The sequence below is a fragment of the Charadrius vociferus genome, unplaced genomic scaffold (genome assembly GCF_000708025.1).
Source record: "Charadrius vociferus isolate BGI_N301 unplaced genomic scaffold, ASM70802v2 scaffold31, whole genome shotgun sequence".
Taxonomy (NCBI): domain Eukaryota; kingdom Metazoa; phylum Chordata; class Aves; order Charadriiformes; family Charadriidae; genus Charadrius; species Charadrius vociferus.
In genome coordinates, this window is record NW_009646966.1 from 737,698 (window position 1) to 765,156 (window position 27,459).

A 27,459-nucleotide genomic window follows, 5' to 3' on the forward strand; every position below is an offset into this window, starting at 1 on the left:
ACTGAAAGTCCCAAGAAAGCTTACAATATTTTTGCAGATTATCTCTAGTACAAAGTTTACATTTTAAAGAGACACTAATTCTAAGTGATCTATTTTATTATGTGACTGTATTAGATTACAATTGAAAAACAAGAAAAAGGAAAAAGGCCGTTTTACTTCATTCTTTTAGCAACACTTGGTGTTCTTCCAGACTATCCATTAAGAAGGAAAGTAAGAAAACAAGACTTAAAGCAACCAACAAAGACTGAGAAAAACTCAAAGCATTTTTTCAAATAAAGAAATATATTTCAACTTAAATGCAACAAGCTAAGGAAAATTTAAAAAAACGAAATAAAACACTGATCAATTACACTATTTTATGGAGATATTTACAAGAACAGTTCTTCATTCCTTTATTATTATCCTATAAGATCTTATATAGCATATCCCACTCCTTCACTGTGGCAGGTCTAGTGTTTATATATCTTCCCATGCAACCTATGAAGTCTGCTTTCAGTTGGATCAACAGTCTAACCCAAATTATAACATGGTTTTTTGAATACTAGCACCAAGTGAAGAATCCATGTGCATCCTGGGTCAGATTGCAGATTTATGAGCACCTGTAGGCTTCTCTTGGATATTCCTATCTTCCTCCTTCTCCCTGCTCTTAAAATGAACATTATTTCCAGGTTGGGTTCTTTGGTTCAGGGTTTTGTCGGGTTTTTTTTTCAGAGGTTGATTATGCCACTAGTGTCCGGTCAACAAATATGCAACTCCACTTTTCCATTTTGCATTCAGCATCCAAATCAAGGGAATACACTATTTGCATACTTTAGGGGTTGTAGAACTGAGCTTACAGACTGACAGTTTTGAGACACCAGACTGCTTAAAAGAAAGTAATATACTTCATCAATTACCATTCTAATTTTTACCTGGTTTTAAATTATGGCTAAACTCAATCATTCAGTTTCTCCATTCTTCTTTGGTATATTCACTGTATTTCTTGTGATTGTTAAGGTATCTATGCACGCTTAATCACCACAAATTTAGGAAAACATTATTTTTAAAGTGATTTAGAAGCTTGTTATTTACTTTTTGCAAAATAAGAAGAGCAGTATTATTACCACTGCAAATGACAAAGAGGAAAATCTTAAAGCTTATCACCACAAAACTGTATTTCTGCATATGCCGCATTTTGAACATTTATCTGTTATTCAATAAGAGAAAAATATGATTTCATTGTCAACACTTAAAACACAGTAGGGACTTCACTAAAAGATTAGATTCAGCTATTTGTCAAAAACAGTGATCAAGTCAACATTTGTGCTTGCAGAACAGTTAAATTATTGAATTCTGCAATTAAATAGCAACATGATTTGTTACTTTGCTTCATTACCCACCGACTGTAATAAAATAGCAACAGTGCTCTAACTTCCTTTGTGACAGAAACAGAGCTTCGCATAATAGACTAAAACTACATTCATGAAATAAGCAATAACACTGTAAGAACTGTTTAAGAAATACACTCTTCCAGTACAGAATGAGGTTCATCAGTAAGAATTAAAATAAGAAGCCAGAATGTTTCTTTTCATTTTAAAAGTATTCCAGAATCAAAGGACAAGTAAAGCACAGAAGTGCATTCACAGATGAGTTTCATTAGGTATATAAAATATCATATAGCTCACATATAAAGTAACTCCATTTTCTTTATAACGTGGTACCAGCTTTAGGTAGTATTCCAGAAAGTAATCTTTTAAGTTCTAATAACACAATCTTGAATACATACCAATGAAGCTACTTCTAAGCAATTACACTACTGTACAAACACACAGCCCATTGATAACATAGAGCTGATGAATAACTAAGCTTTTTGTAATTCCTACAGACTTCTTAACATATTAACATCTTCCTATATGTACCTACTAAAAATTACTTAACACTGTAGAAGCAATAACACTCTCGTCAATCCATATGCCAAAATAAAATCACTTTCTTTCAAACATTGATGCTTCTTCACCAATTGAAAGTAATTAATTTGCTTTTCTAACCTCAGTGCCAACAGCCTGCTAAAATTAGAATGGTGACCTCCCCAAACCGTCTTACCTTCATTCTGAAATAGTTGCCTAATTATACTCATCAGTCATTTATACTTGATTCTTTTTTTATTTCTTCCTAGAAAATGACACAAATGTGTGCCAATTATTTCCATCCTTATCATATGTGTTGATGTCAAACACTCTTTCTACAACAATGCAAATCTAGGTCCTTTTTTCAAGTAGATAAAAAAATTGTCTGGATTTTTAACCCAAATATTTTGTCCCAATTTGTACCGAAGTCTTAGTGACAGCTTTAAAGACTTTAAGACCTCTAACGGACAAGGAGGCATTTACTCTTTTCCCTAACTGCCAGTTAGCAAAATCTAAACACCGTACTGTTACAACCAGCAAATAGGGTGGTCATTAGCTGGAGAAAATAAGACTAGATTACCATTATTCATTGCTGATAAATACATCCAAACAATCTTGTCCACAACAGAGCTAAAGGAAAGGAAATCCAGCCTGTAAGACCACCACCAACTCAGCGTACCCTGGCAAATAAAGCTACAGAATCAATGCTGCAATACAAAACTTTGTTTGCTACGAAGCCACGTTAAGGAACAAAAAGGCTGCACTCAGCGGTAGCTTTTTATACACACATATATCAGATCAATACCTTTAACCAGGAGGAAAAAAAGACTTCAGCGCAAGGTTTCAGAGAAGGTACTTTGTAATTGTTCTCGGCTGAGCAGTAGTATGGACCAATTTCATTATGCTCCAAAATAAGTCTGAACTCTACATAGTATGTCTGGAGAGTTTACTTTCTAGGGGAAGTTAGGACTAATGTATATAAATAGTGAAACAAAACTCAGCTTTACGAACAATACTTTTAAACAGGTAATTAGGCAATGCACCATAAATAATTTCTACCTAAGTCTTGGGACCCAGCAAGCTGAAGTTTAATTTGATCTAATAATACTTAACAAAATTAAGAGCTGAGTCCCAAAATTAATTAGAAACCACTTGTTAAGCTGTATTTTTTGCTAAGGATACACAACTATTTTCACCCCGAATTTTTCTTATGTCTGCTATAAGTATACATATTTGCTGCATTTGGGTTGTTAAGTGATAACAGAAACCAAAGGAGAGGTCAAATTTCATCAATGTAATAACCATATGAATAATATAAATCTGTTGAACACATTCATGAAATGTCTGTAAAGCCAGAATTTGTAAGCAAGATGACAAATCTTACATGTGGTTTTGACACCAAAAATCAGTATGAAGAAAATTAAATTCCTGTAAGAAAACTAGCAGTTAAAGTTCCTCACAGGCCAAAAAATACATAATGAAGCACAAACTTAGGAGCAGCTCAATTTTTAAATAAAACTTCCATGATTCAAAAACAGCAAAATAACTCAAAACAAAAAATAATCAATGACAAAATATATTTGTTCTGATTTAAAGATCGACAGATAACACAATGATGACGACACTTGACATTAAGATGCCAGATGTGTACAGGAGAGATGTAATGTCTGTCTTTCAAAAGTACAAGGAACGAAAACCCACTTCATTTCAATTGAGATATGAAAGCAAAAGCAGTTTCAGAACAAAACTCTGTTGTAGCAATGTATCAATTTTGCTCAACTTTGAATTTCAGTCCAAGTAAGTGTATTTGGAACAATGAAAAGCAAAGATCATTATAGGATTCACCTGGGATGTGAAAGAGTCTGAAATCTCTGCCCAGTCCAAAGCAGAGCGAGGATATTAATCTATCCTCCCATAGCCAGTGCTCTGATCACAGGTAGTAGTTATTCTGTAATAAATACCTCAGTCTCTCCTGTGAGTTGCTCCACTTCTATATATAAACATTACAGTATTTACTGTACTAGATGTTTACTAATTCTGTAGCCTAACTGCAGCAGGTCAAAATTGTTCCAACACTGTGAAACAAAAAAAAATTTAATACCTCAGAGTTTTTCACAAAATGGAAATTTACTTTCTGGTTATTAACGAGCAACCATAATGAAAACCGTGGCGAAGCTGAGGAATGCTTCTCACCTAGTGAACATCTGTAGTGTCAAAATAATAATAAAAAAATAAAAAAAAAACCCAAAATTTCTCAACATACTGACTTCATTTTCTGTCATTATCACAAGTTTCAATACCAACTGCCAAAAGAAAAACTATTTTGATCAAATTAACATCACATGTTAAACAACAGAATGCTGTACACACTTCGTTAAAATTTAGAATTGTGGATAAACAGATTATCAAATACATGCAAGCAAGTAGATGCAATCAATTAACACTAATGAAAAATATGAACTTGCAGTTCTAGACCACACTTTCAGAGGGTTTCATCTTCCAATTTCAAGTAACTTTATGATAGTCATGCTAAGGGATTCATACTTCCCTTAATAAGTTGAAACTGGGGAGGAAAAAGTAGTGAATTCTACTGCATGGCTATAATTGAATTTTTGTGTACTAAATCAGACCTACAGTAAAAAAGGCACTTGATAAAAAATCTAAATACACTTTTGTCCAAATCTGTATAAAAAGTTACAATATATAGATCAAGAGTTCAGAGTTTTTAAAAACAGCATGTATTTTCATATTTTTACCACGATAATATTCTTTTATCTGTAACACAAAACCACCTCTTTAAATACATCATTTTAGGATCCTTTAACATGCTGAGTTACTGTCTTCCGTCTTTTCCTATGTGAAAGAATCATTTTGGTCCTACTAACAAAAATTTTAAAAAGCATTATTTTTATGACTCTTTAAAATGCACCGGCATGCAGATATGAAGCTGCTGCTTGATAAATCCTTCCATTCTACTAAACAGTTAAGCTGATGAGCAAGAAAAAGGTGTCCAATCCAACTGTCCTGTATGAATTGTTGGGAATTGCTGGTGTTGGAACAGAAAGCAATATAAGGGTTCACTACAACTAAATCTCCAAAGCAATGTCAGGAGGTAATCTTTAGGTTCTTTTTAAAAGTACCGCAGTTGTGTAGATGGTATGACTACCTAAGGATTGAAAGGATTACAGAGAAAAACATACACATCTTGTAAACGATATATTTGGGTTCAGTTGTTTTCACTGCACCTATTTTTTCTTCACCTATTTGGCATTAATCAACCACCTGCCCCCTTGACTGGAAAATATGTTGAAGAAAATAAAAAAAACCCCACCTTTTAAACACTTTGCTTAAAATTCATGTTGCCTTTCCTTAACATTCACAAAAATTCTGAATTTTGGATCTCTAGAATATTTGAGAGCCACTTTTCAACTAAAGTTCATTAAATACTCATGTTTGTATATTCTTAGATTATTGTACCACAACTCCATGCCTGCCATCTCCTTGAATACCTCTTACCCTAAACGATGAAACTAGTTTAGTATATTAACCTATGAATTTAAACAAATGAAAGTCAAGAAGTTAAAACTCTCACAACATTTCCTGTTCCCCAGACTGCATCTATATATTACGATTACAGCGAAGTTGTCTATCGAATATATATCATTTTATAATGAACTTTTTTATTCCCTGATTTTAAAGTCATTGTACTGTCAATAGCTTATTTTTTATGTGATTGTCATTAAAATGAAACTGCAAACACTTTAAAATACAAACATTAAAACAATTCTTCTGAAATTTATACCAGAGGGAAACGGGAAGAGAGACCTAGTTCTTGCCTTGGCTGCATCTGTTCCTCCGTCTCTCTGGGAGGGCAATTTTTTGCCAGTCAAACAGAACATCTGCATACACTAACTACATCTACATATACTCTGAAACACGATCTTATTATAAGGATCATGCAAACATAAACTTTAATGTAAACTGTAGGTTTGCAAAAGTAAATGCTCTGAGATCACAGTATTTAAAATACGCTACATTCAATCCTTAATTGGATCAACAGTTTAGGATAAAGACATTAATCAATTCACACATCATAAATTCAGAACTGTATTTTTATTTAGTAAATGGAAAATACTAAAGTACATGATCTCACAAAATGAATTTTTATACCAGACAGCAGCAGAACAGGGTAAGTGGCAAAATTAAAATGCAAAAACATTCTACTACACATATGGCAACTGCGCTATTGCTTTCAGCAAGAGAAATTTTATTCCCTGCCATACGCACCACAGTAAAGTAAGAAACAAATAGAGGGGATGGAAAAGAAACAGCTGTTAAAACGTAGAACTTCTCTCATTTAATTCACAGCAACTAACCCAAGGGCAATAGCTGGCAAGTGTACTACCTACAGTTATGGCACACGCTATGATACACACCAGACATTTTCTTCAGACATGCTGCAATCAATATGTCAAAAAAACTGACACCACAGTTGGGGGTGTCCTGCTATTACAAGATCTTACCACAAAAGCGTTTATCCAAAATGACAGATTAGTGCCCAAAGAAGATATTTATAAAAAGAAATCAGAATTATCTCCACACAGAAGTAAACACTCTGAAAAGCAATGGTACTACTATAAATTCAATAATATTTTTTCCCTAGCAATGTAAACATTTTACCTTTTATTTTTTTTTAGAGAAAAAAAATAGGTTAAAATACGAAACGAGAACAAATTTTTAACTGATGGACTTACTAATTAATTACGGGCTGTTTAGACATAAAAGATGAATGCAAAGTATAAAAGCGGGTATGAAATTAGCATTACATGCGTGCCACTTTTGCAGTTTTAGAGGCAGTTACAGATTTCTGTCATTTTGAAAGAGTTATTTGCTCCACAAAGTTTATAGATTTTTGGACATGTGTCTGCAGAGCAAAGATTTTGGACAAGCAGTGCAAGCCATGCAGGTGATACGAACATCACACAGCAAATAGTTGCATTGGAAAGGAAAATGAATTTCTGGCAATCTCAAAACTTGTCAGTAAGGCAAGTAAAAGTGTTTATTAAGGGTTCACGACTTGGGGTCTGAATCAGAATCCCCCCTAACTCTTGGCCATGTTTCTGTGTTCCACACAAGTGCTGGCAGAGCTGCTCCCAGATGAGTTATCACCCCTCTTTTCCCATGGAAACAGACCTCATGTAAAAGTTGATTAATGCAAGCGAGCAAACCAAAAGGAATACAAATCATGACTGAACGGGCAGCTGCTACAGCAGGTACTCAAAAAAGAAAAGGCGCTAGTCCCATGTACCCAGGTGTGCGAGTAATGGAGCATACGCTCAGCGATAAGCTGTGTTAGGAAAGCCAAGACTTACCAGAGCAATGCAGAATGGAGATCTAGACCCTGCCTGACTTGAAACACAAGGCAGCATGAACCTATCCTCTGAAAGAGGGTAACAAATTCTTGCCAGCAACTATGCCGGCATGCAGCCACTTAGGGATCGCAACTGGAAGGCTCAGCTTGAAGGGGCAACACTATCACATGGGACCTGCCCTCTGAGTAGTAGCTACGAGTAGAGCAAGAGCCCCCCAAGGGAAGAAGGGAAGCCCTGGGGTCCAGAAGCAGCAGGCTCGACTCAAGGGCAGCATTTTCACAGCTAGTCAATAACTTCACATTAAATACAGAGATGGCCACCATAGAAAAACCTTTTCCAGCCACCTGAAAGGTTCTGTGGCAGACGGAAGCTTCCACTTCAGCAGAGCACAAAGGCACAGGCCAAGGGTATAAGACCCCTCTCTGTGAAGTAAAACAGTTTCTATAATAGTCAACAAGGAGAGAGAAAATAAAGTCTACAGGGAAAGAATAATCAAATCACCGATATCATCATTATGTGCGTCCCTGAGTGGGTTCCCTACCCCAGTAGGGTGTGAAAGGAGTGCACTTGCTTCCAAATAAATAACTACAGTACTATAGAAAATCAGAGAAAACATACTAATTTATAATACAACTTGAAATTGCACAGAAAAACTATGAAGAAAAAACATGGGGTATTCCAGCAGCTTTGTTTGGGTATTTCAGGATAACCGGCATCTTGGGTTTGAGATTCTAGGGAAAAGACAACTGCTAAGTATCAAAATCAGTTCACAGGAAATGGGCATATTATTCTTCGCAACTGCAGGCAAACACAGGTAAACATCACTGCATTGATTCCTATCCAGTTCATAAATAGGAGCCTCTTCATTCAACACTGCGCTAGAAATTGCATTTTCTGAAAAACTCAAAAGCTCAAATATTAGAAGAAATTTCAGGACACAGCATGGTGTCTGCAGCCACAGCAATCTACCTACTAAAGGAAACCTGTGAAAAAATAAGAACAAATTCTTGGATTCCAGTGTGTTTACAAAATAGACTCACTTATTACTACAACACATTTTTTAAACCGCAAAGCAGCTGTGTATAGGAGTACAAAGGACTTCTTATAATAGCGCCTATGACCATGATCTGGGGACACAGTTGTGAGGTACAGACTAAAGCCAATGATACTAGGAGTAAACCTTGCCTCTATTAACATTAAAACAATAATTCTCAAGGTTGCAAGTAATGTTTGTATGATTAGACAGTAATTATTTATTCAACTACTTCTCAATTTATATTTGGAAATCATCCCAGCTGAATGATCAAGCTAACAGGAACAAAAAGTAATTGTTGCACTGCACTTTTGCTTTTACTGCAACTTCTGTATGGTAGTCTGTGTCTTCATTTATTACTTAAAGCTTCAAAGTTTCCGAATTTTTTATTAAAACTTTTATTTGCAGCAAGCAACTATCTAAATAAATTACTGAAAAAAACCTCAGATTGAAAATAGTACCTGCTCTTACCATTATAAAATATCAAAGTACAGAAAAAATACACCAACATAGACGTTCATTTCTACTTATAACTATATTACTGCATTTACGCATTGATATACAGCAATGAAACATACTCATACAATTTCAACTAAACTTCGAAATTGCATTTACCATACATTTGAAATTCAGCTTGTTGCCAGGGAAATTTACACTTTTATCACAGTCAACAATTACTTTCACCTACTCAGCTTGCTTTTTCTTTTAATAAGACTTCACCTATCCAAACAAAACTCACAACTGTTTTACATATGCTGTTAAGTACTTATTATTAAAATAAATTGTAAACAGCTAAACTTTCAACCATAAGTGTGAAAAATCAACCAACATCCTTAGTCAATTAGCTTGTACAGTATGTACGACGTGTCAGAATAAACTAGCAATTTAAATCTTCTGAATTAATCTATTTTACTTTGTTACAATAACAACAAAAGAAACACACACATTGTACTCTATCAGTGTGACTATAGGGAATCTTTGCCTTTAACACCTTAAAAAGAAAAATGGCAGCAATTACTTTTAGAGAGACTTTGAAATACTGAAATTCAAGCGACTTTTGAACTATGGAACTATTTTCTTGTGGAGGAAAGCCAGCTATAATCTTACGTTTTGTAGGCACAAATGTTTAGTTTACAAAACAAAATGAGGGAGTGATCTTTTGGGGATCTTTAAAGCACTCCTCTGGAATAAAAAACAAATTTGCCATCATTTTATTCTAAAAAGGCAGAAGATCGTTTTTCTATTACAATCTTTCTGCACTTTAACATGACATGACTAACTGTACAATCATTAAATAAATCTTACAGAAGACTTTTCAGGGAGCTCCACGGCTTTAGGGGTTTTTTTGTTGACTGTATATAATGTTTGGGGAATTCTCAAATAGGCATTCATAACAACCAGCAAAAGACACTTTCATTCAATTTTTCTTTGCTCGTGAGTTACTATTAGACTTTGCTGGCAAAAAAACAACTATCAAGATTGTACAAAACTAACTTTTCATACTTTACTGCACCTCAAATCAAACACATTGTGCACACTACTTTCCAAAAACTTCACAGACACAGAGGAGGCAATTCTGCAGGCATACCAAGACACCTACATTTAGGAGTCTAACACTTGTTATAGCCAATGAAGACCTGACCAATGCCCTCAAAGGCGCCTAGAGTGCGATTCAGCGAATCACAAATTAGGTCAACTAAACTGCTCTCTAAGCTCCGATGACAGGACTGATTTGCTTTACAAAGGACCGAAACAGGAGTTCAGGAGTTAGAGTACATGTTGACACTTAACACAAGGCACCTGAACCTGAGGACAGAAATTCCATCCTCAGTTTAGTAACTGATGTTAAGCAAAGCATGAAAAATACTGTTTTGAAACAATTTTCAATCTAGTATGGGAAAACAAAAGGGGAATAGGGGATTAAGAAAAGCACATCCTCCATGAAAAGGCATGCTAATCAGCTCAAAAAAAATTTAAAATTATGAAAGTTCCATATATTAAATAAATGCCTCATGCTTTTGAAGAATGAAAGCCTACCTTTTTTAATTTCAAGGACTGAAGTAGCCTATCTCATTTTCCTGGGAAACCGTAAAAAAAAGTGAAGCCCTAAAAAGGTACAAGATATCAGAAATGCTATAAAAAGAAAAGAAACTTTATTAATGGGGAAAAAAAAAAGGGTTTGTTTTTCAAGAAAATAGGTATGCCTGTCTGTAAGTATCTACCCTACCTTCCATCTGAAGAGAAAGAGTAACAACACACAATACAGTCTCATCTTCCATGCAAGGCTATTAAAACTCCATACAGTCACCTCAGAATTATTCCAGCAGTGTTTCTTTAAAACCAGACCTCCTACATTTATAACACAAATATAGACTAGATTTCAAAGCAGTTAGCCAAACAACGATTAGAGTATGTTTAAACTTTAAAACTTCCCCATTTCAAATTGTCAGTGAAAATTATGAGAAAGTTCAAGGCTAGCTGTTTTCACTTATAACTAAATGCTGTGGACGCTTCCTTTCTCTCCTCTTCCCCATCTCTCTGCCCTTTTGGCATAGCAAAAATATATGTAAAAAAGCTCCTATTCTCATGATCTTATATCAGAGTTATGCAGTCAAATTTGTGTATTGAAATAGTTAAACAAAAATACAGTTAATATAATATCCTAAAGCCCTGAAAATATAATATATAGCTCCAGTATTTACACACTGTGATTCATTATATAGGTATATGTAGTCCATGTCCTGTCCCTAAATCACTTGTATTTGCTTTGCTGAAGTAGAAGATGGATGTTTCACCACTAAAACGGATCCATTAATATCACAAAAAATTACCTGCTAGAGTTCAAAGGCTTCATTTTTTTTTGAAGAAAGCAAGTCAACATTTTATTAAAAGCAAAGCATATGCTTTCCTCCCACAATGAGAATGAAGGGTTGTATTACCTTCATGCACTGTTATTCCACAGTTGTCACACTGGATTATTTCATCAGCATCTTCGCTGTTATCTCCAAGACAAACGCAACAAATCAAAATATGGTCCATTTTCTGGGAACTCCAATTTTGAGACTTCTCAAGGATCAAGGAGTCCTAATATTGAAAAATGAAGACACATGGATTATGCCAGGAACTTTAATTTTATTTTAAACAAACAAAAGAACTGTTATTTGCTCAATTTTGAACAACAAACAAAAAAAAGATGGAAAATTATTTTCACAAGGATAAAAGCTTCTTTGTTGTCAAAACATTTAAACACTTCATCCACAAATATAAAAGCTGGGAGAAAGGATGGATACAATGTGATCTCAATATACCTAGAGATCTGTTAAGATCCAAAGGCCAGAGAAGGTTCTTATTTCCTCAGACAGAAACATGTATGTCTTTAAACCATTTATGTTCTACAAAAAGGAACAAATACGCATACCTAAGAAACCATTTAAAAGAAACAAAAACAAAAACAAAACACCAAGGCCAAAGGTGACCTTCCGATGTCCTATTATTCAGAAAAGTTGCTTCATCTTGTTAAAATTTGCACCTTCAAAAAAAAAAAAAAGTCCCATGGATCTGGAAAATCTGAAAATAAACAGCTAACACAGCCCTGCCAAGTCTTCACTTAGATAAAATATAACAAATTATCAACTCAGTTCTGGTTTCTTGTAATGCAAATTGATATGTCTGTATGCAAAATCATATGATTTATTAAAGCTATAACAACTTTTTTTCTTCTGATTATATACAGGAATAGGATTTGCAGAACAAGTACATTGCTCTGTTTTGGGAACCTTCAATGTGAACTACACCACTTAAAAAGAATGTGGCTTTTAATTGGGAATTTCTTCTCGAAGGAAACACAGAGAAGTGTTTCACAAACCAAATAAAGCTGTATGTAAATTTTAATTTTTTTCATAAGCACCATCTAGGCTTATTAATTTCATTGTGAGGTACAGCCACTGTCTCTTCTGCAAAGTTTCACGGCTTCCATATGTTGTCTTTTATTTTTATACTAAAAGAAAACATTGAGTTTGAACTACTTTCATTGGTGATATGAAGGAATGTAGGGAAGTGTGAAATTAGGCACACTAGTGAAAAATAATCATTGCAGGATAAAGAACTAGTAATAGCTTCAGAGCAGAGGCTGACAGTTCAAGCCTAAATGGCAAAACATTAGAGATATGAAAATATTCCAAAATTGCTGTGGTATCCTACCAGAAAAGAAAAAATAAATCAAGGTGGAAAATACCCTCTCAAACATCATTTTCTCATTCCAAACTCCCATTTATGACACAAAACATAGCACCAATACTGTGCCTGTGCAGCCGAAGCAGTTAAAAAGTATCATGAATGCTACCTGAAGTAGGTATTCTTCCTCAAGAATCTTAAATTTTCACACTAACGTGTGAATTATTTCATGATAACCTCTCAGTCTGATGGAGTAAGTCTCCACACAAAATTTTCAGTGAATCATTAATGAAGTCTTTGTACTTTGAGTTTATCTGGGCAGGTATTTGGGGAGTTAAGGGGGAAATCTTTGCTTGATTTTAAAAGAAGCTAAAGGGGTACAATAACGTTACCACCTAAAGCTGGGCTCAAATAGTTTACCTCAAGTAATAGAGGTGGCTTGTTATAATGTTTTTCATGTAGGAAAGGTCAAACATACTTCTAGCAATTAGGAAAGACTTCTGGATCTTCCATCCATTTTCTCTAAACAACATGAGGAAACATGACCCATCAAAAAAAAACCCCACTCATCTAGAGGTAAAAATGAAAGCTTATACAACCATTCACACGTTCGTCCTTGCTTACAGGAAGGCCACTAACTGTGAAAAATAGAAGATTCTCCCCTACAGAGTTCAGACTTAAGGAGTATTTCTTCCAACATCCTCATTTTAGAACAAAGTTGCAAAGCATTTTGAGGAAAGCAAGAAACTTGCAATTTTTTTATTTTTTTATTTTTCTTCAAAAATACTGTGGCCCATCTTTACTCAAAATACTCACGTTTAGTTTACCATTCACATTAAAGATAGGAAAATGGCAGGAGATACTCCCTAACTTTGGCAGATTAATTGTGCAATGGCACAGGTTTCGCAGACACATCTCGCAACTCTACAGAAATTGGCTTTTTCTGACAATACCTTTGACTTAAACTGTTATTTGGCTTCACTAACAGAAGTTTAAAAGACATTTACAATCTCTACTGTTATAGAAGCCCAAGGTCTGGTAATTAAAAAAAAGGAAAAAAACAAAAAACCAACCTACTACTTTAAATTAAATAAACAGAATTGCACTGTAAAAACACTGAAATAACAATAACTGTGTAGGCAGTGAGAACATATGCAAACACGAACAAAAAAAGAAACAAGCAATGATGGAAGGGCATCAAATTTGCTTCTAATGTTAGGATGCCCATCCAATATGGTTTACCCCATGGGAAGACCGCCAACAGGTCAAACAGAGCAGCAGAATGACTTAATTTTCTACACAGACATGGAGAGGGAATAATCTGGAATGTATGCTGCTCTCCCCTGCTCAGTCCATATAAGCACCTGAAAGACCCCACCCCAGAATCCGACACTATTAGTCTAAAGAATGGGAACTTTTACACAGACATGGTAACTGCTGCCAACTCCTGAACAAGTCCCGTCCCCTGCCCAAGTGAAAGAGAGGATTTCAGCTGAATCGCTGTATCAATGTAATTCCCATTTCTCTGCTGTTAATGAAGAAAGTGAGCATTTCAAGCTATATGCCTATATACCTCTAACTTTAAAGGAATTAACAAAAATTAAAAAATAAAATAGCCACTCACTGAGAACCGAAGAATCCCATAAAGTGGTAGCAATTATAAAAACGGAAAAGCACCATTTATCTACTAATGATGCTTGACCTTAGAAAAGAAAGCTAAGTTTGTCTTCTGTGCTTAACACAGTAGAAAGCCACATAGTATTTCATTACAGCACAGGTTAAAATACAGCGTATCCAGACCTCAAAATATTTTTGCAAAATGTGGGAAAAAATAAAAGCACACAGAAACAAAAAGCAAACAATCCACACCCAACACCCTCCCCAACATCCACCCACAAAAAGTAAGGAAAGGAAGAATGTATAATAAGGACACTACTACACGTTCAGAGTTAACTACCTGAACATCCTTTCATAAGCGAATTATGCATTCACACACCTGTTCTTCTCAGAATATAGCTTCTGCAGTGTAATGAGATTTTGCTAAATTTGTCTGCTAGATGGGGGTTATCTTTATTTTACTATTTTAAAATATTGTAGTAGTGGACAGTATACTGTTACAATACAGGTGAGTATCAATCTAAAAATTACAGTCTATAATACAGTGTACAGATACTCACTGTTGCAATACTTCTTGTTAAGGACCTATTCACAAACAGTACTTTGCCTTACATGCAGTAAAGATAAATTAACAGTTTCAAAATTGTAATTTGAACTTCAAATTTTCATTTTATCTTTTCGTCGATGTCCTAAATCCAAGGCAAGAACAGACTCTGAGGTCCATGCATATTAAGAAGCTTCACAAAAGATCTATCAGAGGCAGCTCTGGGTTTCTGAAACAGGCTTAATTTTCCAGGTCAATGGAAACTATGGATGTATTCAAGAATATATCCCTGAGAATGTAGAATGACATCTCCATCCTGACAAAGGGAACAACTCTGAAAGTTGCCTATCTCTATTTGAAGTTCTGATCATCAGTATTGGTAGAGCACTTCCAGATCCTGAGCCAAGAGAATGCGAATAACAACACTAGAATTACAGAGCTAGACAATGAAAGAAGATGTGCATACAAAAAGTAAAAAAAAACCCCAGAATTATGCCCTTTTTTCAATCACAATTATTACGAGTAATTAAAACAGCACAGCTTGTTCGCAGTCATATATATATAAAATACATAACAAAGTATCTGAAACAGAGATAACTGATTCTTCCAAACACTGTTTAGTTCCCTGTCATTTTACACATTACAATAAAGCTTAAATGGAACAGCAGAAATTTAACTAGTGCCATACCACTATTATTTATCAAATGTCATGTTGACACTGCAGTTATTTCCTGAAAATTGAATGTAGATTTTACCGCAACTATTTTCACTTTGCTCAAAATTTTGCCACTGCAGGACATGAAGTCAAACACCCTGACAATCTAATATCTTAGATTTTCCAATTTTCCACAGGCACAACCTTTAGGCAACTGTAATTGTGCACAGGAAAAAAAAGTTGCATTATTAAACACTGAACATATAATTTTCACATTCTGCAATTAGAAGATATTTAATGTATCAATAATAGTTCCCAAATGCTTTTTAGTACTGTAAGAAATTACTTCATTTTTGAGTATCATAAGCAAACCCAACATAAATTATCATGATTATCCTATTTGATTTTGAACCCAGTGTGCATGTGTCTTTACTTTGAATTCTTCTATCAGTGAACTTAGTGTTCAGACTTTGATGTTTGTCACAAAGAAGGGCTAGGGTAAAGAATAACCTATCATTTAGCTATTATATGAATATGTCACAGCTGCTTTTAACTTTTAGAACATTACAGATGTGCAACATTTATGCTAAAACTGAACTAGAAGTCTTGCTAATACATGTTGATTTGCATACTGGACCTCCTATTTGCTTTAGAGCTAATCCAACACCCTCTAAAGCCAAGAGAAGTCTCTCTATTGACTTTAGTGGTATTAGATTGGCCAAAAGGTCCAAGCAAGTTTGTTTAATATGCAGTGCCTATTTAGCACAATTTTGTTGCTTCACTTATTCCTGTAAACACAATTCCAGCCAAACAGGTTAACTTTTCAAATTAACAGAATAGCTACTGGGGAGTAGTTTCCATTTGACAGATATATTATAGAAAGTTGGTTGCACTACCTCATTACTCTTGCTTTGTGAAAGAGCCAGGCTATCATTTGTCAATTCCTCATCATCTGCATTATTCCTGTTAAGAACTTTACTCTTCTTCTTCTTGGATCCTCCATCACTAGCCGTGCTGCTATTATCTTCTTCATTACCTTCCTCATCGTTGTCATCCTCATCACTTCCGCTCCCATCATCTTCATCATCCTCATTATCTCCATCACTTCCTTCTTTTCGCAGTGCGTTTTTTCCTTTTTTTTTCTCAGCAGTAGGCCGCCAGTCATTGTCATCTTCACTATCATAGTCATCCATATCATTTAGTTCTTCCATCGATACAAAATCCAGCAAAGGTCGGTTCCTGCGCAAATTCCATTTTTTTGGTTCATTTGTTTGCTCATCAGCCACAGCATCAGGTTCAGCCGCTTTCTCTTTCTCTTTCTTCCTTTTTGGCTTTTCTTCTTCATCTTCTTGTTCTTTCTTTTCAGTTTTAATTACCTCTTTGTCTGCTGTTGGCACCTCCTCTTCAGTGGAGCTTTTTGGCTGTTGCTCTTCTACTTTCTCTTCTGCCGGTTCCTCCTCCAAGATATTTTCTTCTGATTCAGTACAGGAACCTTCACCACTGTCCTTTGATGCATCTTCACTCCCATGACCACTTCCTTCAGAATCTGTTGAGCATATGAAAATTTAAAAAAAGTTCCGACACAAATGTACCCCCAAAAATAAAATCTGTTGAAGCAAGTTGTTAAACAAAAGAATGATGCATGTTCATAAGGTATTCCACCTATTTTTTCAGCTGGTGTCCAAATACTGCTATTTCAAGTGGTATGTTGACAATCTGTTAAACATGAGTGCATTTTAAGATGGCAAAAAAAAGATGGCAGAATTTATTAAATGAACGTTAAATGTTCCTTTGAACTGCAGTTCATATTAACAATATGCAGTAGCACAGAATAATTTCCATGTGAAGTCACATCTTAAAGAAAGAGCATTCCAGTTTTTAATTTCTGGAGGTGTTTTCTAAATCTTCAAATTAAAATAGCTACCCAATAGAAGAAATTTAAAATTACAAACCAAAAAGTTTATGCAACAAGTACTGACAAAAGTATGGATACTCCCACACCTTCCTTTTTAGTACAGGTTTGGTTTTCTGAGTTTGGGGTCTCTTTTTACTTTCAATGTTATTCCACTTCTTAATCCCACATAAGCTATGCCTCATTCAGTGCTGCAGCTGCACAACAATGCATAAATTCTAACCTTATACCACTCATATGGTATTGTTCTGTGTGTAGTCATTATTTCTATTAATTAACCCAGGCCAATCTGTGCAATAGAAAGGAACAGAAGAGGATTTGTATGGAAAAAAAAAAAAAAAATCACAAAAATAAGGCATCCATACTATAAAGTACATGTAAAAATTATTTTAAAATATGGCAAGTGAACTTGTTAAATTTTGTAAACATCAACCACCTTGACTATGTCTCATCTTATACTCACCTACTACTTTTCATTTAAAGTATTAGTTTTAATGAAGAAAAAGTCAGAAAATATTTTTTAAAATTAACAAGAAAATACAAAGATGTTTGATCCAATGCAGGGATCAATTAGGCAATGGCTAAAGTTCTCAGTTTGTTCAGAGCCATCATCAAGCTCTTGATGCACGGTCACATACATTCAAGGAAGAAATATGTTGACGCTTGCAAACTTAAAAAAAAAAAAAAAAGTGTAGTCACTTTCGTTACTACACAAAAAAAAACCCAAACCCACTCAGTATCACCTTACACAGAGAATTTCTGTGCACATGCATCTCTGCATCAAGCCACATAAACAGTGGGGCCAGTGTGCTACACACTTCACACTGCATTTATTTCCACCCCACAGAACACTGTCTATAACTAGCCAGTAACTCAGTTCTTACTTCAATATAATGGTCAGTTTTGTCTTTTTCTGCATATACCTGTACGTGGAAGTATTTGATGAGCAGATTATATAATTATCCAAAAAAAAAATAATCCATCAGCGCTACTCCTACTGATTGGGATATTAATGTTATCGGTCCTCTTAGAAGCTAATAGAAATTAAGAGTCTCCTGCAAACTTTCTAACCTGTAGAGAGGTAGGAAAAAAAAAATAATGCAGTAACACAAATTATTGTACAGTCTTTTGAGAAAAGAGTAATTCAGTCCTTTCCTTACACCTACCAGCCTTAATGGTAATAATGGAAGTACAACATATTTAACTGAAGTTCTGAAATAGCAGAACACTCCTGAGACATGTTTAAGGAAAAAAAAAAAACAGTATTAACTAATACGCAACCTAAAAAAATTATTTTCACTTTACAATAGCTTTCTTTGAATAAATATTCCTGGGCCTGTTACAGTGGGTCCAGAGAAGGGCCACGAAAATGGCCAGAGGGCTGAAATACTTCTCCTATGAAGACAGACTGAGAGTTGGAGTTATTCAGCCTGTAGAAGAAAAGGCTCCGGGGAGAATTTATTGCGGCCTTTCGATATATAAAGGCGGCTTATAAGAAAGAGATACTTTGCAAAAAAGCTTGTAGTGACAGGAAAAAGGGGACTGGTTTTAAACTGAAATAAGGTAGGGTTAAATTGGACACAAAGAAGAAACTTTTTATGATGAGGGTGGTGAGATCCTGGAATAGGTTGCCCACAGACGTTGTGAATGCCCCATCCCTTGAAGTGTTCAAGGTCAAGTTGGATGGGGCTTTCAGCAACTTTATCTAGTGGAAGACGTTCCGGCCCATGGCAGGGGGTTGGCCGAGATGATCTTTAAAGGTCCCTTCCAACCCAAACCATTCTATGATATTTACAAGGTCTCACACTTTACAAGTAACTCCTGAAGCTAGACTCTCATACTAGACATTTATATTATAGATTAAATGCCATATGTATGTTCAAAAGCAAAACATATCTTTGTATCTCATTTCGCAGGTTCTGAGGGCCAATGTGCACTATTTATCTCACTGTAAATAAGGTAGTACAGGGTTTTGCCACATTAAAATTTATTTAACTGGATTTGTAAGTTACCTTATATTATTTCCTTTTGTTTTACTTCCTCACCACAACTCCATGACAGTAATTTGTTTGGATGCTTTAATTGTGCTGTTCCATGTCTAAGTCTATGCTTAGACTTCTTGTGAATTTAAGCTTGCACTTCATTTTTGGGGGGGGAAATCTTACTCTGGGTATAGCTTGGTCTTTAACAGCACTCTAAATTACCAACAGTGATTCTTGCATATCAATACTACAACACTGAGGATCCTCTCTAGCTGCTTTATGCCATGCAAACAATATAAAGCAGAGAACAAATAAATGTTCGTTTCATTCACTTCTCTCCTTCAAATTCTCTTTGCCTTCTTCCTGCACGTTAGGCTTTGTGCTCTCCTTTCGGCTTGCACGTACACACCTATAGTAAGGGATATCCCTCTTCGGTCTGAATGCATCCACCGTGATAGGTACTTTTCTTGAAAGAGCTATTCTGTGATAACAGCTATTTTCGCAGGTGTTCTTCTGTCAGATGCACTTTCACTTAGGAAGAGGCTGCAGTATACAATTTTCTCCTTGAAAGAAATTCTTAAAGAATGGCTCTTTGAAATTGGCAACCATATCATGTCATTCCCTATGGGAGAGAAGTCAAGTTACTCTCAGTGAAAGATGGGGCCAGACACACTGGCAAATAGTGAAGAATATAGAGTTCCACTGAGAACAAATATCAGAGCTAACGGTTGTGAGAAAGGCATCATTTATTTCTGTACACCTTGCACCTTTAGCTCTACTGAGCACAACAGCAGGTGGCAGTCTAACCTAAAGAGGGTAATTCCGAGAGGAATTTTCCAGGACAGAACGTTATGCTCCAGAATTAACATAAGAAAAAGTGTAATAAAGATTAAAAAAAGTTACTATTAATCTCCACGTCAGCTATGGAGCCTTCTATAATATGTACTATGCACAAGACTTCAGGGGCATGCTACTGAAACCACTACAGCAGTGAAAAAAATCCTCCCAGGGTTTTGCAGGACCATCTTACAAGCAAGTTTAAACATGGTACCCTGTGACTTTTTTTTTTTTTTTTTTTACATTCTAAGAAAATCCATGTATACAGAGAGTAAGGGCTACACTACGTAAGTACATGGCCACATACTCACAGAAACAGGCTGATTCTTCAATGAAGCATTTAGCTTAACAAGCAGCTCTAAAACGCAGCTTTATTGCTTGTTTTTAAGTGAAGTCTGGAGGATACACGAGTTAAATGAAACCACAGATTCGATTTTGGGCTTGCCTCTTCCACTAACAAAGCCTAACGAACTCCAGATAGCAGAAGAGAAGCATCTGGCATCATTTTGCAAAGTTCTTTTTTTTTGCACAGAGTCCTGTCTGGTTCAGTCTTACCCAGGTGCTCAAAGCTACATACAAAGAATAAACCCCAGGATCCTGAAACACTGGAAAGTATGGAAAAACCTGGAGAACTGAGCATGCAATACAGAAAACAACTACCATGTCTTAAATTATTCTTACTAAATAATATTGTTCAATAATAATCTATATGCATCATGTGAGAAGTCATCCAGCCCACAGTGTGCTTCACAATACCCTCTTTTTAAGGGTGGTAACAAAAAGGACTACAGGTGAGGATATCTGTTTTGGAGGTTAAAGCCATTTGAGCACCACCGCCCTGTCTAGCGGTCCCTTAGGCTCTTTCTCCCAGTCACAAGCAAAAACTGTTTGTCAACAACAGCCTCTGCCCATAAACTTCCTTACAAGAACAGCTCCAGAGTCACAAAACCTCCTTTGCACAGGTGCTATACCAAACATGTGTAAAAGCAGCTGTACTTCCTATACACCTGATCTAGAAATTGCAAATAAAGACTCCAAAATACTTTAAGGAAATGCTTAAATTAAGTAGAAAATTCTGATATTAATAACTGAATGTAAAAATAAAGCAGGAAAACCTAGATCGTAAATGCAAAATACGAACTTTTAAACTGCCAAAGGCAGAGTTGTGTAACTGGTAAATTCCTGATCACGTTTGTCTGTTAGACTAAGGCCACAGATGTGCATTACGCTAAGACCGATATAACCGTACTGAAAGCAAGAATTGAAAAGGCTTAATACCTTACTTTCAACATAACTTCAAAAAAGAAAATCTAGCATCAGTTAGATATATGCCGCTGTCTTTCTATGCTATTTTGCTGAGTATGAAGATTAAACATTGGTAGGCTACTGGCAATTCAATGTTGGTAATGCTGACAGTTAAAAAAATGGAACTGTCCAAAGTAACATAATTAAGAACATACAAAACAAAACCAAAGTAGATTAAGATCGTACTGCTCTAAGGAGAGAAATTCACTCCTCAAATAATGTTTTGAAAAAAAAGTATCTAAGCTCTGTATTAACTGAATATGTAGACTGGGCAGAGTAGGAAATGAAACTGATCACCGATCCATGTATGCTTCTTTCAGAAGACAAGTGTTTAGTTAAATAGAAGAAAGGATGGAAGAGGAACATTCATGAAAGTTGTTTATTATGCAGTTTCCTCACTTCTACACAAGCAGTAATCCTATCACACAGCATTTCAGTAGATGTCTATTCAAGTTGTAATAGCACTCAAAACTAAAGGTTGCCAAGTTTGACCCGAGTCATTGGGAACTGCCTTACTTACAATGTTGTAACACTGATGGAATTGATTATCCTACCTCCTGAATTTGCTTGACACTTCCCAGTTTCAGACATTGTCCTCAACTGTTTTTAACATTATGAAACCTTACTTGTTTGGCATAAAGTATTGCATGTCCCACGACTTTCTCAGCAAAGCTGCCGTCCTAAATAATCCTTAATGTTAGACTCCAATACAAATTATTGAGTAGTGAGCTAGAATAGATATTTTTCCCAGAAACACCTAAGACTTTAACATCTTGTACAAGGGAAGTGACATCTCTGAGACAATTGAACATGTGTCTGGGACATGCTAAGTCTAAGTCTCTGAGCCACTGTAACTAGCATATGCTCAAGAAAGACTCCAAACATCCCACCCTCACTAGGCACGCCTAGACTCTCAGAGTCCAGAGTCTTTGTGCCCAGGCTACAAATCGACCATCTCACCAAGGTGGAGTTAATAAAGCGCCAAAGAATCTTCTCCATGTGGCAGGAAATACACAAGAGATGGACATACACACAAAAAGGAGGAGATGCAAGAGAAAATAAAGTAGAAGTAGTAAAGTAGGAGACCATGAAAAACCTGCTGAAGACTGTCTGGACAAGCAGAATGATGCTGAATCAATGAGCAACGGTCCCATAAGGGACAGACAGACTGGAAAGACAAAGCACAAAGAGCAGGGGGAAAACAAAAATAATGCCACCCCATCACTAAATCCACTCTGCCCAGACACTGGAATAAAGGCTAGATTTCTGTTACATTACTTCTCTGCTGTCAGTAAACACACAGAAGAACAGAAATCTCAGTGTTTCCAAAGACAATGCAAGTTCAAAATTCCCGTCAGTCATTCCTAAGTGTTACTTCAAGTGGGAGACATCTGTACAGATAAAAGATCTCACTTGGGATGAAGATAACCCAAGAGAGTGTAATGCCCATATTTTCCACTTTCTCAATGGGAAAACACCCCTGCAAATTTCACTCTAAGGGACTACACACATTAGAGTTGCAAAGTCAAGGCTTGAAATGATTCTAACTACTGAGATTGTGCAATTGTGTGATAATTTACAAATGATTAGCCAGTCAATATTTTTTCTTACCTCCATTGTCTACTGGAATACCCTACACCTCTTCTGTTGCATATAATTTAAGTTTATTCTCAAAAACAAACGTATTAGCTTCTTCATCAATATTTCAGTAGTGTTTATCACTACAGCATTTTGGTGCTTTGCAAACATTTCTTTATATTACAATATCCTGTACAGGAAAGCAAAAGCGGAATCTCTATTGTGCTAAGACAAAGCAAATTACAGAAAGATAAAGATATTTGCAACTTTTTATTTCTAGATCAAATCACAGGCTTTTCAGAATACCTAATATATGCATTTATATAGATCATTACACGTTTTAAACAGAGCTCCTACTGACCTCAATTGCAATAATAATACATAATATTTACGCAAGTCAGGCTGCACACTCAACACCAAAAACCCAAACATTTACAAATGTCTAAAAATTTGAGTCTAGGAGACTTGTAGCAGAAGCAGTGATGGAATCCAGTTCTCGAAGGCAGCATTCAGCTACACTCTTCTCAGTTACACTGAGATAGAGTGCCAGTTCTTAAATTCACACATCATTCTTGTTCAGAGACCTCACTACGTTTCTCTGCATCATTTCAATTTCAGTGTATGAGCTGCCAAAACTGACCGACTTCACCGATGAAAGGAAAGAAAAGTAGTAGATTGTTGCTTTGGAATCCTGCTGGGAATTACTCTACAACTATACACTGATTTCTGACATCAGTATATCTCCAGATGCTCCCAGAAAAAAAAAAAAAAGGAATTAAAAAAAAGAAGAAAAACAAAAAAAACAAAGTATGCTCTAGTTAACTTAAAAGCAAAACTTCAAATAATTGATCTGTATTGTGAAACATATAATTAAAAAACTTCAGTTGAGTATATTACAGTACCATCATTTCAATTCACATATTTGTACGCTATGACTCCAAAGGGAGAGTTTTTTTGATTGATCCCACATTAATATTACATATGACATTCTTACTTTAGGAACAGTATTTCAAGATGTTTGTAAAAAACAGAAAAATACAGTACTTTAAAAAAATGGCATTACTACTTTCTATTACATAGAAAAAGAGAAGCCATTAAAAAATTACTTAATTCAATATTAACATAACGAAAAGCCCACCGGCCTGAAAACTCTTTACTTTAGGGAAACTGATTTTAGGACTGTTACATTCTTGTATATTTACTTAAAGAGATGTCAGAATGATGAAATCTATAAAGTGGTAAAGGCAGTAATTGCCTGCTGGTGTGACCGAAATCCAAAAGAAAATAAATTAACTACACTGTAAGTAAAGGCCACATCTTCTATGGATTTTTTTTTGGTGGAAATGGGGGTTTGGTGTTTAGAAATATTTTCTGTAATTAAAAAATTTACCAAGGCATCAGGACTCTGAATACAAAAATTCAGAAACGCTGATTCCTTCCTAAAAGTACTTAATACCAACTTCTCAAATCCTTATTGCATCTCACACTCCCAGAAATCTGATAGAAAATGAACATCTGTAAAAGCGTAAATGTTCAGGGCTCAGTCCTCCTAGACTTGCATAATATCATCTAGTAGCACATATCACTTAATATCCTAAAGCTCATACATATGGATGCAACATAATCATCAGGGAGTAAACAACATCGGAATTCTTTTTAAATAGTCCTTTAACTTTTAACTTTCAAATTTGTTTTGGTTTTTTAAACACCTATACGTGCATATGAATCAAATAAACATACATCACAGAGCTGTGGAATTACCATACTTACAGGACTCCTCTGAGCGCATGAGTAGAATTTATGGTCATTTTCAATGTAGAAAGATTGTTTCTTCCTTCTGTCACATTTATTTCCCTTTGTAAGCAAACTATGCAATGAAATTCTGAATTCAAACAAATACCAAACACTGATTTGCAACAGGCTGCACATGGAGAGACCTCAATGGTCATTGAAAGTAGAAAAAGCAACAGCCCTGACTGTACCGGAGAAATATACATCATGCTTTGAAAGCTGAATCCACAGTGGAAAAAAAGGAGAACCTGTTTCCTATTAGCAACAATCCAGAATTTGTCTAGTAGGGCTGCTTGTGCATGTACACACATATTCTTTATATATATATATATATATACACACACATACACATACACACACACAACTGTGAAATTGTCAATTTTATTTATGGATATGGGTGCGTGTGTAAAAAAGTCCCTTTATTTCAGATCCAAATCTAAATGGACCAGGTACAATCAAATTTAAGGCTACGTTATACCGTCTTCATTTTAAAATCAGCACAGATGTTCTGTTTCAAATGTCCTGCAACTATTCATTTAACTTGTATTACACATAAGAAATGTTTGTTTCTTGTTTCAACTTTAGAACTCGTATGTTTAATAACTTTCTACTCCCCAACTTCTCCAAACCCTCACAACTTTCTCCTTTCATTTTGAAAATCTTTGACTATAGGATAAAATGTCACTCTGCCGCTGTTTCAAAGTATTTTCACTAAATTTTAAATTTTATTAAACCAAACATTGATTTCTACTAAAAGCGACCAATACAGGTTCTGAGAGGCTAAAACAAAGTTATATCAACAAAACCCACTAATTAGAAAAACATTTTATAAGTAGAACTTGGGTCTTTCTCATACGCTTGTTTCAATTTAGTGTTGCTTTTCTAAGGGACAACCCATCCGACTTCCTCAAAATGAAACTGAGATTGAAACACTATCAAAGATAGACACTGACCCCCACCATGTGCACATACAATATCCTAAAAGTCAAAGAGGATATCAATTACACATTAACCCTCTGCATTTAGACAAAGTGGAGCCAGGGAGCTTTATTCATTATTTTTAATTAATTGTCTTCTAATCAAATAATATATTGCTCTGAATTATGTGTCCATCTCCCATACTCCATTTCTAATTCTCCTTCTCCCTTAAATCCTGCCTACACTACTATTCCAGAATAGGGAGATTTTCTTCGGGAACTAAAAATCATTTCCTTTTATGGTAAATTGTCTTTACAAAAGGCAGTGCCCTTAACTCAAAAGAAAGGACCAAAAATACCCAAAACAAGATTAAAAAAGTAAATGAAACAAGCCCCCAGAAATCTTGGCGTGAAATGGTAATAGCAGTTTTACTCTCTGAAGTCATTGCAGCCTGCTTCTACAATACCAACCAAGGGAAATATGTCTAACCTTAGGAAAAAAAAACCCAAGGAGCACTAGGGCATATCATAAAACTGGCACTGGAGAAATAATTATTAGACATTTTTAAGTTTATTAGTAAGGATGAGCTTGCCAGATGTTAAAAAATAAGCCTTTAAATGGAGATGGGGAATATTTTCACAAGATAGATTCACATGAAAACATAGATCAGCATCCCCAGTGCAGAAATAACAAAGTTATTTGACAAGCTGTCGTAATGCTTCCCTTACACCTTACACATCCTGCATCTCTGCTTATTTCCCCGAGTGTATGCTACAGAACATCCAATATGCAGTTCATTCACAAACATGGTCCTGCCCCTTCTTTTCCTTCCCTCCAATATGCTTGAATTTATTCATTTTATTTTGGCATCTTGTTTACTTTCAGTTTCTGTGGATGTTCACTGCAGATACAGGAATCTGCACACATAGAAAAGACTGCAGAACAAAAACATTCTGAAGCAAAGATTTCCTTCTGGTATGAAATGCGTACACCTTTCTGCATAGCTATTGGAATGGACACCTTAGGTTTGTCTATTGTAAAAAACAATAAAATTCTGAACAGATTATCTTTCTGCTTAAGGTCTTCACTCACCGAGTGGAATTAACCTTGAAAAACAGGCAAGTTCTTAAGTCCGCAACAAACTATTATCCAGCCTGATTCAAAACAAAATGGCTTTAGAACATTCTTGTTTTAATACTAAATGCAGTGAATATTTCAAAAATTATCTCTACGTTGAAGAAATAAAAAGCAATAGATATAGCTAAGGCAGTCAGCACAGAAGCTACTGCCAAAACTTGTTTTATAATCACGAGTTTTCCATTGAGAAAAAATTATTTGCAATTGAAGTATTGTATGGATGTTTTGTTTAATCAGTTGTTTCTTATCCGGAGCGTAAGAATTTCCAGTTATCCAATCAGGTCACTGAACTTCAAGTGGCTCCAAGTCCCAACAGTTCACTAATACCATTCTGTCTCCCATATATTAAATGAGCAACCATAAAATAAAAATGAGATAATTCTGAACCGAGGAGACGAGGAAGCATATTTACCTGAAGCATCTCCAACTTTAAAATCACTGTCATCAGAGCTATCATAATCTAAAGCTTCCAGCAGCGAAGCTGCCAAAGGCTTCACTTGTCTCCTCTTCGAACTGCGGTCCACTGCAGGAAAAAAAGGCATAGTATCGTTACTAGGTGGCATAATGAGAATTCAGCGTCGTTAAAGATATTTAAATTAGAAGGACAGGCAGAATGGCCGTGACAGGCAGGGGCAGTCTCCGCCACACCGCCCCAAGAGCTGCCGGCAGAGGCAGACGGCACCGGGGTCCCGGAGGCATTCCTTCCCGCAGGTGGGGGG

General features: G+C 35.6%; 1 protein-coding gene across 1 annotated transcript in view; it reads right to left on the minus strand.

The window, feature by feature from the left end:
- The window catches only part of PHF14 (PHD finger protein 14), a 169,667-nt gene extending 142,385 nt beyond the window's left edge, over positions 1–27,282 (minus strand). The window contains 3 exon segments of the mRNA XM_009895355.1: positions 11,231–11,375; positions 16,177–16,826; positions 27,153–27,282. Of these exon segments, the coding sequence (XP_009893657.1) occupies positions 11,231–11,375; positions 16,177–16,826; positions 27,153–27,282 (925 nt within the window).
- Between the last annotated feature and the right edge of the window lie 177 nt (positions 27,283–27,459).